General features: G+C 45.3%; 1 protein-coding gene and 1 long non-coding RNA gene across 2 annotated transcripts in view; one reads left to right on the forward strand and one right to left on the reverse strand.

Moving 5' to 3' along the window:
• The window catches only part of LOC116556766, a 363,628-nt gene extending 360,581 nt beyond the window's left edge, over nucleotides 1-3,047 (reverse strand). Inside the window, exon 1 of the long non-coding RNA XR_004271152.1 lies at nucleotides 2,654-3,047. This is a non-coding gene — a long non-coding RNA (uncharacterized LOC116556766). The remainder of the gene's footprint in view (nucleotides 1-2,653) is intronic.
• Nucleotides 3,048-4,185: 1,138 nt separating this feature from the next.
• Nucleotides 4,186-18,753, forward strand: part of PTCHD1 (patched domain containing 1) — a 58,418-nt gene continuing 43,850 nt past the window's right edge. Inside the window, exon 1 of the mRNA XM_032286123.1 lies at nucleotides 4,186-4,585. Coding sequence (XP_032142014.1) covers nucleotides 4,235-4,585 — 351 coding nt within the window. The 5' untranslated portion in view covers nucleotides 4,186-4,234. The remainder of the gene's footprint in view (nucleotides 4,586-18,753) is intronic.

Genomic DNA, 18,753 nt, shown 5'->3' on the forward strand with positions numbered 1-18,753 from the left:
GGGCGCGGACGGAGAACGTGTTTAATCGAGGAGGTGGGGGGTGGACGGCGCCCCTCCCAGACCTCGCCCCCCCAGCCGGGGGAAAAAAGAGAAACACCCCCAAAAAAAAAAAAAAAAAAAAAAAAAAAAAAAACCCACAACTGTCACTCATATTAGCCAGGATGACATACTTAGCCATTTTTTGTGGTTTGGACAAGGTTCATGTTTTATCTGTTTTCAGATATGATTATGGAGTGGTCCTAATTTTGTCTTAATCCATCACAGTTACAGAATACTCTTACCTGACATTAGTGTTTCAGGAAATGGTTTACGTTCAGTGACAGAACACCAAACTTAGTTGTGAGTGCCAGGCTAGCTCCTGAATGCCAGGGACTGATTTTCTTTTCACACATGTGTGTAGAATAGAATTATGACAAATATCATTTATTATATGCCAGTGATATTTCAGGCTGTAGGCACTGTTTTAAGTGCTTTACATCTCCTAATCTATTTAATCCTCACAGCAGTTCTATGGGGTTGGTATTGTTATTCCCATTTTCCAGAAGAGAAAAACTGTGCCATAAAGAAGTAAGGATGCCCATTGTATTTTAGCTAGTAAATACTGGAGCAAGGATTCAACTCAGTGGCTACAGAACCAAAAGCCTCAACTTCTATATTATATTGCCTATGTGTACAATAAATTATCAACAAAGGTTGAAAGGTAGTGGGAGTACACCAATACAGGTGTTTTGGTTTCCTTCCTTTTCTTGTTCTTACCTTCCAAATTGTCTAAAATTAATATGTACTCAATTTAAACCGAAAAAGTAATAACTTATTAACGTTCCGGTGAAAGCTCTGATCACAAAGTCATTGGCCCAAATGCAAACCCAGGTCGTTGGTGGAGGCAACGCTCCCAGAACTTCTACAAAAAGAGAAGAAAAATCGGGAGGGGGCAACACCCTTCCTGCACTCTTCTGTGTGGTCTCTCTCTCTCTCTCTCTTTCTCTCTCTCCTCACTCTCACTCTCTCTGCTGCTCCAATTCAATTTAGACAACACTAACTGGATTGCCTGCAGTAAAAGGTGTCCCAAGGTCCACACTCACTTGGTTCTGTCTCCAAATTGAAACATACAGGGTGGAAGCGCCCCTAAAGATACGTAAGGACAGTTAGGAATAGAGTAGGGAGGACTAGAAACAAATGCCTTGGCCCTAAAGGAAAGGCCTTTTCTGTGTGGGAGGACAACACTCTCGCCCTGGCCAGCTGAGCAATGCAGTTTCTCCTGCTCTAAGATGCAGCACAGGCACTGAGGGAGGGCACTCCTTTCTTCAGCCCTTGTGAGGGCTGACATTAAAAGGCCGGAAATTCTAGGGAAGAGGGCGAACCGAGGTTGGGAGGGAGCCATTTGGAGGGTCAAAGACTTCAGAATGAAAAGAGCTTCGTCAAAATGTTAAAGGCGTCCAAGGAGACCTGTCAGCTGGTTTACCTTCTGTTACTTTTGTCCCTGTGCTGGCATCAGGGCACCTAAAACAGCTCTGTTCATTCCCTGTGCAGAGACCGATTTTAGGCCTCCTGAGAAGTGCCCACCCACTAGCTGCTGCTGGCTCCGTTGCAAAGAGCTGGGTTCGCAGTATTTCCCACCGCCACCCCTCCTCCCCGCCCTTCCATCTTTCTGCCCGGGCTGAGAGCCACGCGGGGCATCCACCCTGTCATTTAGCACCTCGGCTACGCAATGGTGGGTGGTTTCCCAAAGCGTGTGCCCTCGCAGCCACTCACGCTCGCCTCACCGCTTGCAGGGGCACAAGTCAATGAGGTTTTTCCCTCCGCAATCATCGTGAATCAGCAAAGCGCTGCAGAACAGCGGCATCTCCGCGAGCAGAAATTAAGATGCTGGGGGAATGGCACAAGTGCGGTGTGGCATGGGGAATTTCTAGCCCCTTCCTATGTGTCCCTCCCAGGGATGGCAATACTGGGGGTGGGGAGCCCGCTGGAAGCTGCTGGACTTAGGCGTCCTGGGGAGCCTTTGGCAACAGAGCAGTGTGGGGAATAAGGAGGAAGAGCACAGAAAGTGGATGAGAAATGGGTGGAAGGATCTAGGGAACACAAGCAGGGCAGGGCAGGTGTGCCCCCTGGTCGGGCAGCGCAGCAGGTGCAGGTGTTGCTGAGGAAAGGTAGGAAGGAGGGTCTGGTATGGGGGAAGGGAGGAGATCATCAAATAGGGAGGATTTCCCAAAACGCGACTTCCTGTTTCCAACGTGCAAGTTCCCAAGTTCAGTTTGAGAAGTGAAGGGCCGCTAGGTGTAGGGGAGTCTGGAATGGGAACGTTAGGGAAATGCCTCCCGAAGGCACCTTCTCCTACCCATTCTCCTCTTTCTTCCCTCACCACTCCCCTTCCTCCTCCGTCCCTATTCCATCTGCCTTCAGCTTTGATTAATATGCATGTCTAGCTCCTTAGTGCGGGCCACCGCCTCCCATTCGACCCCTAGCACTGGGAGGCTGAGCGGGCGGCTGAGCGCTCCGTGCACGGAGCCTGAGGACCCCTCGCCGTGCCCTGGACCCCACCGCCCCGGCCTGAGGGAGCCCCTCAGTGACCCAGACTCCGAGATCCCGCTCAGTCTGCGTTGCTGTGGACAGACCCAGGAGCTTGGAGCGCGAAATGAAACGCGCTAAATTGTACCTGTGCGTGGCCGTTCCCGCCGCCGCCGCAGGTCTTTCCCCGGGCCGACGCCGGCGCCCGCCTTCTCGGGGAATTCTCCGGAGGGGGAGTGCGAGGGGAACCACGGTGACTGCCTGCTAGCTCACGGCTGGCTGGGGAACACACGCACACGCCCAACTTTGCCAAGCCATCGGCGCCCCCCGGGCTCCCCCGCGCCCCCTGCGGCTCAACACACTCCGAGACCTGTATCTCTTCTGGTCTGAGATAAGGTTCCCTCCACTCTCACACCTTCGCGGGTGGGGGAGAAGAGGGCGGAGTGAGGCAGAGAAGGGGGTTAATGCTACGGACTCCCTGGCCAGCCTTTCTCAAACACTCTATGCCCGCAGGGGCGCCCGCGCCAGCCACGCCGCACCAGGTCCCCCAGACCTGCTGGTGACGACAGAGAGAGGAGGAGGAGGAGAAGGCAGGGCGAAGAGCCGGGAGCCCGGGAGCCCCGGAGCCCTGGCGACAGACAGTTCTATCGACTGACCGGCATTATCAGCACTTTTATTACTAAAGGACTGGGTGGGGAGGTTGGGGGGTGTGCAACAGAGCTGGACAGCCTCAATCCACTCTGGAGCGACCCTAAATGAGGGCCAGAAAGATTCTCCAAGGATACCTTTTAAGTGGACGTGCTCCAGTCACACAGCCGGACCCCTTGGTCCCGTCGAAGCTACAGTGTTGGGGATATTTTAAACGGCTCTTATTTGGGAGGAGGCGTGATTTCCACCTTCGAGTGTCTTCGCTCCCCACCCCCTCTCCGCACCAGCCAGTGCGCGCCACCACCTGAGCCTGGCGAGAGCCGGGACGCACGCAGTCTTCAGCCTGCTCCTTTTCGCCTCTGGGGAGACTCGACTCTGAGCGGGTCTGCCCGACACCCATCCCCTCCCCCCTCCGGAGAACTCTTTACTTTTTGTTTGGAAAATCGGGGCCATTTCTTTCTTTATCTCTGAGTCTTCCCGGAGGAGGGCAGAGAAGGGGAGAGAGAGCTCCGCTGGCCGGGCCAGGCCGGGGGAGGGGAGTGCACAGAGGGGAGGGGACTGGGTGTAGCCTGGAATTCTCCGTCCTCGTGTTCCTGGGCTGGCGCGCAGAGTCTCCTGGCGCTAGCGCCGTCGCCGCTCCCCGCACCACCCCATCGTTGGCCTTGGGGGTCGGGTGAGTGGGGTCACGACGCCCCGCGGGGGCTGCCCCGGGCTCCGCCCGCGCTGAGTGGGCACGCGGCCGGGCGACGTGGAGCCCCCCGGGCGGGGAGGCGGCGGGGGGTGGGGAGGGCGCACGCGATAGGGCGGAGTGGGTGCGGCGCAGAGGCCGCCAAGCTGGGGGGCTCTTCGGGAGGGCGCGGCCGTGGGCAGGAGGGCGTGTCTCCAGCCCGAGGGGACCCTCCCGAGGCGCGGCGCGGGACTCCCCGATGGTGGTGCCGCGGCTCCGGGAGAGCTCAGGGTCTCGCCATCGCCGTCGCCGCCGTCGCCGCCGCCGCGGGCGCCGCCGCCGCCGCCGCCGCCGCCGCCCGAACCCGAGCCGAGCGTGCGCCTCGCCCTCCTCCCGCGCCCGCTCTGCTCTAGGATGCTGCGGCAGGTTCTGCACAGGGGCTTGAGGACGTGTTTCTCCCGGCTTGGCCACTTCATTGCCAGTCACCCTGTCTTCTTCGCCTCGGCGCCGGTGCTCATCTCCATCCTGCTCGGCGCCAGCTTCAGCCGCTACCAGGTCGAGGAGAGCGTGGAGCACCTGCTGGCGCCCCAGCACAGCCTAGCCAAGATCGAGCGCAACCTCGTCAACAGCCTCTTCCCGGTCAACCGCTCCAAGCACCGTCTCTACTCGGACCTGCAGACCCCCGGGCGCTACGGCCGGGTCATCGTCACCTCCTTCCAAAAAGCCAACATGCTGGACCAGCACCACACCGACCTGATCTTAAAGGTGAGAGGGGGGCGGGTGCGGGCAGACTGTGCCAGCGCCGCGGCGGCTGTCGGGCTGGCTCTGCGCTGGGGTCCCGGCTCAGAGCGCCACCTCTCCTAGCCCAGGCGGCTGCCGCAGGGGCTCTCCTGCACCGCGAGCCCCAGGGCGGCCGCCTGGAGCCTCCCAGCCTCCTGAGCAGGGAGCGTCGGGGTCCGGGTCCAGACCTGTCCGCGTCGCCTCTGCCGCCACCCGCAGCTGCTGCAACAGTTGGGGCGGCGACGGCCACAGTGCTGTGGTCGGTGCGCTTGTTTTGGTCGCAGTGGGCTTGGGGGCAGGGAGGCTTTGGGGTAACTGGGCCAGGAAGGAGCAGAAGGAGAGAAGACATTCTGTAAAGTCCTACTACTTGAGAACAAAATACTATGCTTGGAGAGGATTCCGAGGTACCCCTCTCTGTCCTCAATTTTGTTTCTCCCTTTTTCTGCACCCCCCGCCCCCGAGTGTTTGTGGAAAGGTTGTTGGTGGGAGAGGTTGGGAAAGGGCAAAAGAATGTGAAGCGGGATGGTGAGGAAAATGCCTCCCACCCGCCCAGAAAGAAATGTGGTCTCTGGCGAGGACAGGGGGCTGCCCTGCTGCTGTCTTCTCCGGAGCGAGGTAGCCATCTCTATCTTCTAGGGTACGAAATTATGTTTGTAATTCGCAGTTACTTCGTCTTTCACAGTAGCTCCTCAAGAAATGCCAAAACTTTGGGAAAAGAGGGAGCCGATCAATCCACTTTTATTTGGGTGCATCTGAGCATGGGGTTGAGGGGCAAAGCCAGAAGGGTGAGAACAGAAGTCGGGCTGTGTGGCCCCCGAGAAGAGCACGGGAAACGGAGCAGCTGGTTAGAGGGTGACACTCGCAGAAACCGGTTTTGCCATCAGCTTGAGGTGGGAATTTGGCGTGGAAAGTGAGGTTAATGGTGGTAACTTTCAGGAAGTTCCTAAGAAAAGCAGAGGAGTGAGGACTACAGATGGAAAAGTAGAGACCTCAGGAGAGAAAAGTAAAAATAGGTGAGAATGTTCCATCTGAATCCCTGACGGGGATTGTGGGGCTTGTTTACTTAAGGTTCTCCTTTGGGGAGGGCAGACAAGAACCAGTCCCAGCTGGGACTCTGGTGCAGAGGGATGGAAGGAAGGTGATGGTTTTGTGTGAGTCTTTAGTCCAGATCTGGTACTAGAAGCCGGTTAGATTTCTAGTCTACTTATCCCAAGGGGAGTCTGCCGGGAAACTTGGGGAACTCGTTCCTCTTCTTTTCCTCTACAGGTAACAGTTTATCCCTAGAGACAAGACAATTTTCATCTATTATTTCCCTCCCTCTGTTTGTTGACATGTTATCAATCAGCAATTAGTAATGAGGGGAAGCTGACTAGGGGCTCAGTGGAATTAGAATCTTCCCACACTCAGTGGCTCACAGATCACACATTTACTCATCATAGAGCCTTAATAACATTAATCCTGAGATGTTTGTTTTTCTCATGATTAGACTTCCGGCATCATTGGTTTTTTTTCTTCAATACTTTAGTGACTATATTGTGACACACAGATAAATACTGCTCCAAAAGCTTCCCCAAGAAAACATGTAGTAGATTCATCATGGGCGTAAGGAAACTATAATTTAACCAGTCTGACAGTTGGAAATGCCCCATGTTTTGATTGATGATCTACTAAATGATATTTCTCTTTCTGTGTTTTTTTCAAGGTGATGTTTCCATTGGCTTATTTCCCCCCTCACAAACTGTGACAGGCAGTTACCATTTACATTCACTCTCAAGGTTAATGAGACATCAACAAGCACATCAGATCTCTTTCAACTGGATTATTTCTTCCCTATTTGATTTTGATCAGTTCAGGACAGAAAACAGTATAATAAGAGAAGGCTGAAACTGGAGAGAGGGAGGCTTGGCTTTGCCTCCATGTCTAAAGGGCAATTTTAAAGGACAATGGTCAAGTCAGTGGATTGTTTTAAGAAGTGGGAGCGTTTTTCATCTTCTAGGTGTCTGAATAAAATCCAAACCAAGCCTAATAGTGGTCCGAACTCATTTCTAGCTGATGACTCTCTGGTTAAATGAGTGAATATAGCTTATAAAAACCCAGACTTATGAAACCAAGGGAAAGGTCTTCAATTTTAAATTATATATTCAATGTTTTCTTTCTGCATCCAGCCCTTATTTTTGGTAGGTATGGAGCCAGGGGACAGGAAAATGGACCTTCAGTAGTCATGGTAATGTAAAGTGTGGGAGTGAGCACTTATTTTTTTAATTTTGTTTTTCCATTTAGAGACATGATGACTTGTCCTTTACAAAAGGTGTCAGGAGTGAAAGAATCACTGCTGTTGTCGGTACTAGTGTTATTCTGATACCTCGTTACTGGCATCAAGGATAGCATTGACAGTGAACACTATACACACCACTGAAGAGTCCCTGCCTGTTTAATGGCATCGTATTTGAAATTAAGTGAAGTGGACAAAGCATAAGGAGGGTCTGAGGCTTTTTCAGACCCCAGTACAAAACACAGGAAGTAACTTGTAGGGCTGTGTAGGGTGTTGCTTCAAGCATGAAGATTAGACCCATTCTCTCCTCTTAATGTTTTGGGATTGTACCTGTTCAGTGAAGGCGGAGATCCCTCTTGGGATATTGGTCCTGCTATTTGCTGACAAAAAAAATAGACTGGGAGTGATGACAGAAAACGAAAAGCCTGGCTGACGTTTTTAAATGTAATTGAGAGTATTACAGAAAAATATCTGTATTTGAAAATCCAGCTGATCTGGTTTGGAGGAGCTTTCTCGAATTTGCGCAAGTGATGTGATTATCGTACCCTGACACTGTAGCGTAGAAGTTGACCCCACACCGAGAGGCAAGACTCTTCCCAGCATTGGTTTACCCGGAAGGCTACAGGGCAAAAATGTAATATTAGGCAGAAGTGGGTAGGACCTGGTGGCGCTGATAAGGGCTCAAGCATTATTAATTTCTGAACCTCTTTAAATAAATGCTGAAACATCTTCCTTTTCCTAGAAAATTAAATCTAGCTGATTAGATCTTTTAACAGAAAATCCATGATGTTCATCTCAAAGCAAATTTCAAAGTAGGCCCTCACTAGCTTTTATAGATACGTTTCTTTGCGATCACCTAAAATGAAGTGTAAGTAGGTCCCTTTGATAATTGATCCAGGCTGTTAACAAAACAATACTTGATATTCCAGAATCATCCATGTAAAGTGAAGAATCAGTACAGCCCAGTACTTATGATAATGACATCATCTTTATAGCACTTTATAGGTTATAAACATACAGTGTGTTTAAATACAGTAAACCAGGAAAAATACTATATCCCATTTCACATATGAGAAAACTACTCGTTAGAAGTTAACTGACTTGACCATGGAAAAAAGACAAGGCTAGAACCAGAACCGGACTGGATCCAGGGTTTTGGACTCCAAGCCTAGTGTTCTTTTCACCATAGTTTACTTTCATATGATACACTACTTGAATGATTTAAAATGTACATTTTTGTTATCCAAATGAAGTACAGTTGACCAAAGTTTTATATCCCACCCCATACAGTTGTTTGAATAATGGTAATTGGATCATAAGGATATTTTCTTGACTGATTCTGTCTGGTGTTAATTAAAATCCACATACAGAAACTCCAAATGCCCAAAGTAAAGCATAACGTATATGTAATTAATAATATACAAGGATAGAAAAATATCTTATTAGAAAAAATCTCTGGATGACTGAATGTAGCAGCTTCCTGACTGAGTGCTGCTCATTGGCAGGGTTCAGGTGGATTGAACTTTAGTGCTTTACACAGTCCCCAGCACATAATAAATACTTGTTGAATAGACCCTCCCTAGTATACTCAGACACCTATGTGATGAGTTAAGGAAAATTCCATAAATATGATTTTGAAATATATTTGTATAGTGAGATTTTTATTTTTCCAACTTTACAGACAGTTTCTAGAATTCTTTGTTTGCAAGATATCGTTCTTTCCTCCTTGATAACCTCTGTAGTCACATCAAAGCATATTTCAGTTTTAAAATTGAGTAGGGGCATTTCCTTCGTATAAAGTTCTCATCTTCAGAGGAAACTCATAGGATGCTTTATTCCAAACCACAGGAAGGATGCATCCTCACTTAGCAAACATTCTTCCATTTACTAGGAGATCTCATTTCGTTCAAATATCAAGTTTCTGTTTTACTTAAACCTTTTATGTTTAAATTCATTAAACAGAATTAAGTTGCAAACAAGATTAATAAAATCTAACTTGAAGTTACTTACTTCAGGCTTTCCAAGAAGGGCAGCATAACTGCTAGCTCAGGGTCACAAAGCCTGAGTAGCTGGTTCAAGATGACAGCTTTTCCATATACTGTCTCAGTGCTTTTAATCATAATGGGAATCCCCATCATTTCTTTCTCCCTCGGTCTAAGGATCAGCAAATTTCAGCCTATTTTTGAACTTAGATTGAGTTTTTACAGTTTTAAAGGATTATAAACACAACAAAATAAAACCCAAGAAGACCATATAGCAGAGACTGTTCGTGGCTCACAAAGCCTGAAAGATTTGTTATCCTTTACGTTAAAAGTTCCTATGTTGTATTCTAAAACTTCATTACTAGAGCACTTTCAAGAAGTTAATACTGTTAACCTGTAAGGCAATAGTTCCCAAACAGGGCTGACTGTGCACCCACCCAGGGGACATCTGGCAATGTCTGGAGACATTTTTGGATGTCACAACTTGGAGAAGAGGCATGTGCTACTGGCATCTAGTGGGTAGAGGCCAGGTTTGCTCCTAAACATCCTGTGATGTGCAGCATGGCCTCTACAACAAAAAATTGTCTATTCCCAAATGTTAATAGTGCCAAAGTAGAGAAACTCTCTGCCTTGCATGGTTTTTTTTTTAAGATTCTTTTTGGCTATATTGATTATGTAAAATGAAAAGATGGCAAAGAGAAATTCATAGAACTCTGGGGGCAAATATTATGACCTCTGAGGTGATGCTCTCTTGGGCAATTGAGCAGAGACCAGATTTTCCAATATAATCTTCCCCAAAATGCAGTTATCTTGCTCTCTTCGGTAGCTCTGTCCCCTCAGGTCTAAATCTCTCCTGCTGTAGAGGAGCCCAAGAAACCAAATGCAGTATATCTGCTTGAATGACAAAGTGGCTAAACTGACACTGGCCTTTGAGACTTGTCAGTTACTAGAGTGCCCATTATTGGCATGCCTTAAGCATCAATCAGTAGCAGTTGCCCACTGAGGCCGGGCTTCTTCTGACAGTGTGTAAGACCCCACTGTGAGCAGCGACCTGAGAAGGAGGCAGGAGGCAGTGCTTTGTTGCCTATTCCAACCTCTCTGCTTTTTCCAAGTATAAAATGACAATAGAAGAGCTCGCATCTAAGAAACACGGAATCAAAGAACCTTGGGTTTAGAATGCACATTAAAGGTCATCTCCACAGAGGCTGATGCTAGAATCTTCTCTTAGCATCTCAGAGTGCTTTGTCTAGTGACAGATGCTATGAAGCCTTGGGCAGTCCAGTCCCTTCTGGTGAGTTATCCAAGTGGCAGATACTCCTAGAAAAGACTGAGCCTGGATCTGAAAGGCAGCATTTGTGCATTTGCTGGGTCAGTTGACTTTTACACTTTATGTTTGCCCTAGAGGAAAATTAAGGAGAGACTGAGATCAGTTTTCATTCTCCTTTCATTTCATAGATAGTGTATCCAAATAATCTAAGCACAATCTCATCCTAGGATTGTCTGACTTTTAAGTATGTTTCATTTGTGTGATTAGTATGTCAAATGCCCACTTGTCTCATTTAGATTTGGGGAGCAATCTTTTAATTCTCCATTCAGGTACAAATTTGAGACAAACATTGGTTAAACTGAAGTTTAAATAAAAACCCATAGTGGGAGAGGAAGCCCACCTCTGCAATGACTCATAGCATCTTGAAAGATGCCATATTAGCGTTAGGGAAGGATGATTATTTTTTAAATGACCACAAAAACTGAACCTCTTAGGATTCACCAGACCTATAAACCTCACAGAACTGTCAAGCATTGAACTGGTGACTCCTTATAAGTATGAGAAGGAGATATGCTAACAGAAGTGATTTGTTTTCTACCTGAGTGGTTGCAGTCCCTTGGCACAAGAGCTAGGGAAGTGTGAGATGCTGGTGAGCTGATCAATTCTGACTTTGTGGGATATGCCATCTGCTACCCGATTTGGGGGCTCAGTGTGAGCCCCAAGTGATACTTGAGATAGGCTTAAAGCAGACCTTTGAAGTCACCTGCTTCATAGCACATCACAGCAAGCAGGCCTGTCTGCAGCACTGCCTGTGTCTCCACCACATACCCGGAAGGCCACAGAACTACCGAGGAATCCTGCCAGACTGATTTAATGACCAGCAGGGGAGGTGAGTAATCTCTAACCTTTAAAAGACGAGAAAAGAAAAAAAGAGGAAATCAACACCAGTTGTTATTTCTTACGGTAAGCCCTGAATAATTTGTTATGCTTGGAACTTCTGAATTCATATTTTGAACAAAAGGAGGCAGTGAAGAAACAGAAAAAGCTATTTTTATCTTCTTGCTCTCTAAGAAATCCTCTTGAGAATATTGTTTCTGCTATTTTGAAAGATCCCCATTGTTAGTTCTTCCATTTTAACTTTAATTCATAGGCTTCAAGTATAGTTAAGATGATTTATTTAAAGTGCAGTCAGTTATCTTGGGAAGTGATATCAGAAAAGGCTGATAGGGGAGTGGGGAAGTAAAACAGTAAGTAGCAGGAAGCTAATCAAGAGAATATTATTAAGCTACTGTGGGCAACTGGGGCTTAGTCTCACCGGGGAACTCTGGGAGACAGTGTAGAGTATGTGTTGGAGGAGTCTCAATTGTGGGTAGAGAAGCTGAATATTTTTTCCCCAACTCTAGCCATCATTGGTTGATTGAGTTGCATTTAGGAGCATTAAATTTCTGGCATTTTCATATGTTGTATTTCTCCCTATAATTTTTTTGCAAAGAATTGGGCACAGAGCTATTGGTGTTTATAGCAAGCAACCTTAGCATGGAGAGGTGAGTATAAGCTGAGACTATATGGGTAGGACCTTGAGAGCATCTGCCCTAAGGGTCTTATATTCCTTTGGAGTTACACTGCTAGAGATTTAGGGCCTAGATTTCTAGGGAATGGATATTCATTCCTTTACTCAACAAGATGGCTATGACCCTGTCTCCATGAAGCTTGCAGATAAGAATGATCCAGCATAGCCATTTAGTTATTCTTCGGTTTGACAAGTGCCAGTGGATGCTGGTAAAGATGATTCCAAACAGGGCCTAGACACCAACAGAATGTGTGGTTTTAGATACCAAACCTCCACATTTGAGAGGCATATATTCAGCCATTCTAACCTTTATGAATACAGAAGTCTACAGGCCCCCATCTTCACACATGTACTTTTGTTGTTCTCCCTAGAAGTGCCCCCCACCACTCTTTAAGGACCAGTTCACATGCTCTTACTTGATGAGGCTTTCTCAGATTCATGGCTTCTTCTCTCCCTTAAATCTATTGGGCTTTCATTCTTATCTACATTCTTTAATGCATAGCTGTAGACTCTTACATAATTTGCTGTATTGTCATGTGATAGTTTCTCTCAAGCAAGATAATGAACTCTTCAGGGGCCGGAACAATGTCTGACACTGCAAAATCCCTCCAAGAACTTAGCATAATGTGGAGTGTACAGCAGGTGCTTAATAAATTGTTACTGGTTGATGGTTTGTAAGATGGAAAATGTGTTCTCCCTCCCTATTGACTTATTTTGGTCAAATATAAATTTGCCTGGTAGCATGACCATGTGATTTCTTTTGCTCTACATTCATTTTTCATCCTTGACAAATCTTGGTTGCAAACTTGTTGATAAGCAATAAGCATCCATTCTGTTTCCAGATCTGCTGCCATTTATGTAAGGAGAAATTCTTAGAAAACCAAGTATCTCACAACGTTCTCTGGTCCGAATACAGTTTGGGAGGGTACATACTTGACCGCAGTCCCCATTCAGCAGTCCACTTCCATGTGGGAAGGTGGAGTCCTCTGCGGTTCCCAGTGAGCACCCTGGAAATCAAGTCCCTACACTACACATTCCCTTATTTACTTGAAGAAAGTCTCAAAACATTTGCCACATCCATACTCAAATGTAAATAGGAAACACACTTTAAAAAAAAAATCAAGGACAAGTGGTTTTCCTGACCATAGCACCAGTGTTCAAAAGATCACCTTTCTAATGTTGCTCAGTCCCACTCTTCTTAAAAGTTGACCCAGAGTAACAGAAAGTATTGTTCTAAAAGGCAAACTTAAAAAAAATGATACTGGTACAAAATGCATATTTCTGTGAGTTTAATGAAAACACTGGAACTGCTAATTTTTCAGCATTGAAGAGAGATTCCTTTGCCCATTCTTCCATGAGGTTCTCCTGCTGTCACTAATACCATGGCTTTGTCAATTCTTTCTAATTGTCTCAAGAAAAAAAAATGCATCTCTGCTATAAAGCCATCATTATAAATGCTCAAAAACATTTTGTGATATTTATGTGAGGTTTGAGTTTTTGGATTTTGTTTTTGTTCTTGTGGTATAGGCAAGTAGTCATACTGAGTAAAGTTTGTTTGACTGCTCTCAGACTTTTTAACATGCACACACATCACCTAGGCATCTTGCTAAAATACAGACTGATTCAGAGGGTCTGCAGGTCTGCATTTCTAACAAGATCTCAGATGATGCTGATGCTACAGACCAGCAGAACACACTTTTAGTAGCAAGGCTCAAATTTAACTCTTGTGAACAGAAAACTGGATTTTGAATCAGGAAAGCCAACAAGCTCAAGTCCCAGTTCTCCTAAATATGTCTTTTTGGGCAAGTCATCTAACCTCCCTGAGAAACAGGTCCCTTATTTGCACTGGGTGTAATAGCATCTCCTTCACCCACTTAAGGTAAAGATAGAATGAGATAAAGCATATGAAAGTACTATGTAACCATAGCCTTCTGTAAGGTGTGTTATCATTATTACTATTTACTTTGAAAATGACTGCTATTTCCTCATATGTGCCAGCTCTTTCAAAGCCATAATTGCCAGTTGAGTAAATACACATGTAGCCATTTTTTTCTTTGATCCAACAGAAAATAATGGGTGCTTAATCTACATTCAATACTCATATTGCCAATTTGTTGGTCTTTAATGACTCCATCTGAGTCATTACAGACAATTGGATTCATCCTGCTGCTGAGCATGCAGCTCCTCTTCCCGCAGAAAGTTCTTAGGCAGGCAGAGCTGTGGATGGGGATTGGGTGCATTGCATTCCAGCACACCACCATGGTTTCTCTGGGCTCAGAACCTCCTCTTCATGCTTGATGAGGCTTTGCACACAAAAGAAGCCTTCACTTCCTGCCCAGGGAAGTGCCTTTTGAAATCTGCCGGGCATGGTGGCTCACACCTGTAATCCCAGCACTTTGGGAGGCCGCGGTGGGCGGATCAGGAGGTTAGGAGTTCAAGACCAGCCTGGCCAAGATGATGAAACCCCGTCTCTACTAAAAATACAAAAATTAGCCAGGCATGGTGGTGAGTGCCTGTAATTCCAGCTACTTGGGAGGCTGAAGCAGAGAATTGCTTGAACTTGGGAGGTAGAGGCTGCAGTGAGCCAAGATTGTGCCACTGCACTCCAGCCTGGGTGACAGAGTGAGACTCTGTCTCAAAAAAAAAAAAAAATAGTTCTGAGAGGCTGCAGGCTGTGGTTTCAGGGCTCTCTTCACCACATCTCACAGCACAGCATACCAAAGAGGGATTCTCCAGTAATTTAGGTGAGAACATTGATCATTCTCCTCTCTTACTGAATTTACAGGACTACAGTGTTTCCTTGGGAAATCTTGTCCACATAAGTAGATCTGAAAGCACTTCACAGGGAAGAGTGTCATTAGAATTGCCAGAGATCAGGAGCACCAGGCAAAGTGATAATTGTAAAGCCCTTTGAAACTGGAATGTTGCAAAATCTTGCTGACTGTGAATTTTGATCATTTAGTTCAGTGTGCTTCCCCCCACCTACCCCTTTACAAAATTTCTTTTTATAGGATCCTAAAATAAATCCATAATTATTCAGGCTCCACATCAAAGCCACCAAAGATTCCTCTGCCTATCTGGTTCTCTATCCCTAATCTCTTCAAACAAAATTAACCTCTGTGTAAGTGAGGGTTAGCAGTACTTCTCAAACTTTGTGCTTCTAAACTCCCTGGGAATTTCAACATGCAGATTCTGATTCAGTAGGTCTGAGGCAGTAGCCCTGACATTCTGCACTTCTAACAAGCACCCAGGGGTGTTGATGCTAGTAGTCTACAGACCATACTCTGAGTAGAGCAGTGGGTTAGTGGATCTAAGGAACCTTGCTGAACCTTTGGATATACTGACTACTCGGTTTTATTTAATTGCCTCTATAAGCTAAAGCAGTGACTCTCCAACTTGAGCGGACAGCCCTTGGAGAACTTGTTCAAAAAACTTGGTCTCTACCCCACAGAGTTTCTGAGTCTGTAGGTATGGGGTGGAGCCTGAGAATTTGCATTTCTTTTTATCTTTTCTTCTTTTTTTTTTTTTTTTTTTTTTTTGAAACAGAGTCTCACTCTGTCACCCAGCCTGGAGTGCAGGTGGCATGATCTCAGCTCACTCCAACCTCCACCTCCCGGGTTCAAGCAATTCTCCTGCCTCAGCCTCCTGAGTAGCTGGGAGTACAGGCACATGCCACATGCCACCGTGCCTGGCTAATTTTTTTGTAATTTTTAGTAGAGACAGGGTTTTACCATATTAGCCAGAATTTGCATTTCTAACAGGTTCCCAAGGTGATGCTGTTCTTACTGGTCCAGGGACCACACTTTCAGAACCACTGCTATAAAGTATCCTAGAAATTAGCTACCAGGACTACTTCCAAAAATGCAGTCTCTTTCTCTGGAATCTGACCAACAAGATACAAGCAGGATGAAAAAGTTGTTTGTTCAGCACTTAATTCTGAGTGATGCTATATAATAGCTATTCTACTAAGGGTATCACATAAATCTGACTATTTGAAGTTTGCACTGTAAAGCAAGCATGGTGAACAGAAGGCCATTCTCCACTGCCTGTCTCCTGGTGTTGGAGTTCAGGAGAAAGGGGCTGAGTAGAGGAAAGGACACCCTGCGAAGCAGGAAGAGAGATACACTCCCCCACCCCAATACACACACACACCGTGGATGTTGTTGCTACCATCTCCTCATATGGGATTGTGAAAGCTTCCTTTCTTCTAAAGACTCCCCATACAGGGTCATCTGCCATTTGCCTTTTCAGGAACTTCCTTTAAAGCAAACCAGAAGGTACAGTGGGCACAAATAGGAGCTACATGCTGCATTTCTGAGACAGGGCCCCAGTACTGTGGTTGTGTTAAAGAAAAACTTACTCAAAACCCTTGTTAAAGAATGCTAAGGCACAGTTTATTCAGCAGGAGCCACTGAGATAGTATAGGGACTATTTCAGTGGGGTTTTGCAGTAGGGGAGAGATCCAACCCACTCTGAATACAACAGGAAGAGTGGGAATTTATAGCCAAGGAGCAGGATGGGGTGAGTGGATAGAAAATTATTAAGAGGAAACATCAGGGGGAAGGGGCAGATTCTGGCAAAACCAATCTGACAGGATTCTTGCTGAAAGCTGGCCAGGATGATCAGATATCATGTGAGAGATGGTCAGAGATGAAGAATTTGGAAAGATATCTAGAATGATCAGATATAAAGGGTGGGGGATTCTGGTTAAATGGATTGAGCAGAAGTCTTGCTAAAATTGGATGATGTAAAGGCAGAAAAGGAAATCCGAATGCCAAGGGTTCGTTGAGAAGAAGGTTCACAGAGTCTGAGCAGAGTTTGGTAAAGGAGAGTCATTGTCAGTTGTCAAAGGTGAGGTGTCCACAGGGAGAGCCCTGGCAGCTAGTGTTCAGAGTTGATTACCGTTTGATGTCAAGTGCTGTCAGAGGTGAGAGTTGCAACCAAAATTCAGTGGGTACCAGTTTTGGCAGAGTGGGAAAAGCATTGCTTTAGACCTCAAAGTTTTATGTTTGAGGCTGTGAACTATTAATGTGTCCTTGATCAAGTCATCTAACCTCTCTGGGGGGGGGGGGGGAGGGGGTTCTCAATTTCTTCATCTATAAAATGGAATCAGCAACATTATCATCCAGTCTTCTCCATTAACAAATGCTTACTCACCAGGGGAATGGACTTGCCAAAGCACGACTCTGAAACTTTATTCTAGGTTCTTTTCCACTTCAGCCCCCTTCAGCCTTCCTGCCTTACCTAAGAGTTGATGGAGGGAGAGTCAACAGGGGTCAGGGATTCAAAGAAATCAATTTGGAGCTCTACAGCCAGGGAAAGGAAGAGAAGACAGGAAAAAACTATACCACCAGAGAAATACTTGTGAAGGTCACAGGTCTACTACAAGACAGATTTCACTGAAAGATTATATAGCAATTTCCCCTTACCACACTTTACTACCACATCAACAGAGTTCCAGTTTAATAATAGTGGATTACAGCTGAAAGAGCAAAAAGACACAGACTCTCTCTGAAGAGAAGTATGTGGGGAAGTCCAACGTCAACAGAAGAAACAAAAACAAGGACAGTAAAGGAAATTAAAGCTTCTGGTACTTATAGCTACAACAAACATTAAATATATTATGACTCCTAGATTAACATAAATCTTCCCTGTAAAGGCCTCTTATCTTAGATCCTATTAACTGATAAAACATGTCTAGCCTTGAAGAAAAAATTATAAGGCATGCCAAAAGAAAAATAATATAGTCCGAAGAAACAAGGGAAACATCAAAACCAGACTCAGATATGGGAATTTAAATTCAATATCAAACAGGGAATTTAAAGTAACTATGATGGCCAGGCAAGGTGGCTCATGCCTATAATCCTGGCACTTTGGGAAGCTGAGATAGAAAGATAGCTTGAGGCCAGGAGTTCATAACCAGCCTGGGCAACAGAGCAAGAGCCTGTCTCTACAAAAAAAATTGTTTTAATATTAACAGGACATGGTGGTGCATGCCTGTAGTCCTAGCTTCTTGGGAAGCTGAGACAAGAGCATCATTTGAGCCCAGGAGTTCAAGGCTGCAGTGAGCTTTGATCATGCCACTATACTCCAGCCTGGGTAATAGAGTGAGATCCTGTCTCAAAAATAAATAAATAAATAAACAATGATTAATATGTTAAGGGCTTTATTGGAAAATGTAGACATCAAAACCACATGGATAATATGAGCAGAGGAATGGAAACTCTCAGGATGATTCAAAAGGAAATGCTAGAGATAAACACTGTAACAGAAATGAAGAAAGGCTTTGATGAACTCATCAGTAGACTTAACTGCCAAGGAAAGAATCAGTGAGCTTGCATATAGGGCAATAGAAACATCACGAACTGTAACACAAAGAGTTAAAAGAGAAAAAAAAACGGAACATCTAAAAATTGTGAGACAGTATTATCAAAATGTATGATATACACAATTGGAATTCCAGAAGGAGAAGAATGAAGCAGGAGACATATTTGAAGTAATAATGACCAAAAACTTTCCAAAATTAAAGACACCAAACCACAGATCCAGGTAGCTCAAAGAATACCAAGACAGATAAGTACTCATAAAACCACACTTAGGTATATCATAATCAAAGTACAGAAAACCAAAGACAAAGAGGAAATCTTGAAAGAAGGCAGGGTTGGGGGAATACCTTATATAGAGAGGAACAAGGATAAGAATTATATTAGAGTTATCAGGGAAAAAATCTGAAGAAGAGGATGAAGAGAAATAGTTAAATGGTTGAAAGGAAAAAAAAAAACCCTAAAATTCAATAGCCAGTGAAATTACGGTTCAAAGTGAAGGAGATATAAAGACTTTCTCAGACAGAAACTGAGTGAATTCATTGACCTGTCCTGCAAGTGTTAAAAGAAGTTGTTCAAGAAAAAGGAAAATTACATAGGTCAGAAACTCATATCTATATAAAGAAGAGTATTAGAGAAGGAATAAATGAAGCTAAACTATTTTTATTTATCTTGCTCTTAACTGATCTGAAACCTAACTTCATTTAAATCCATAATAGTGACAACATATTGGATGATC

Source organism: Sapajus apella, unplaced genomic scaffold (assembly GCF_009761245.1).
Source record: "Sapajus apella isolate SASKATOON/1434 unplaced genomic scaffold, GSC_monkey_1.0 scaffold17, whole genome shotgun sequence".
Taxonomy (NCBI): Eukaryota; Metazoa; Chordata; class Mammalia; order Primates; family Cebidae; genus Sapajus; species Sapajus apella.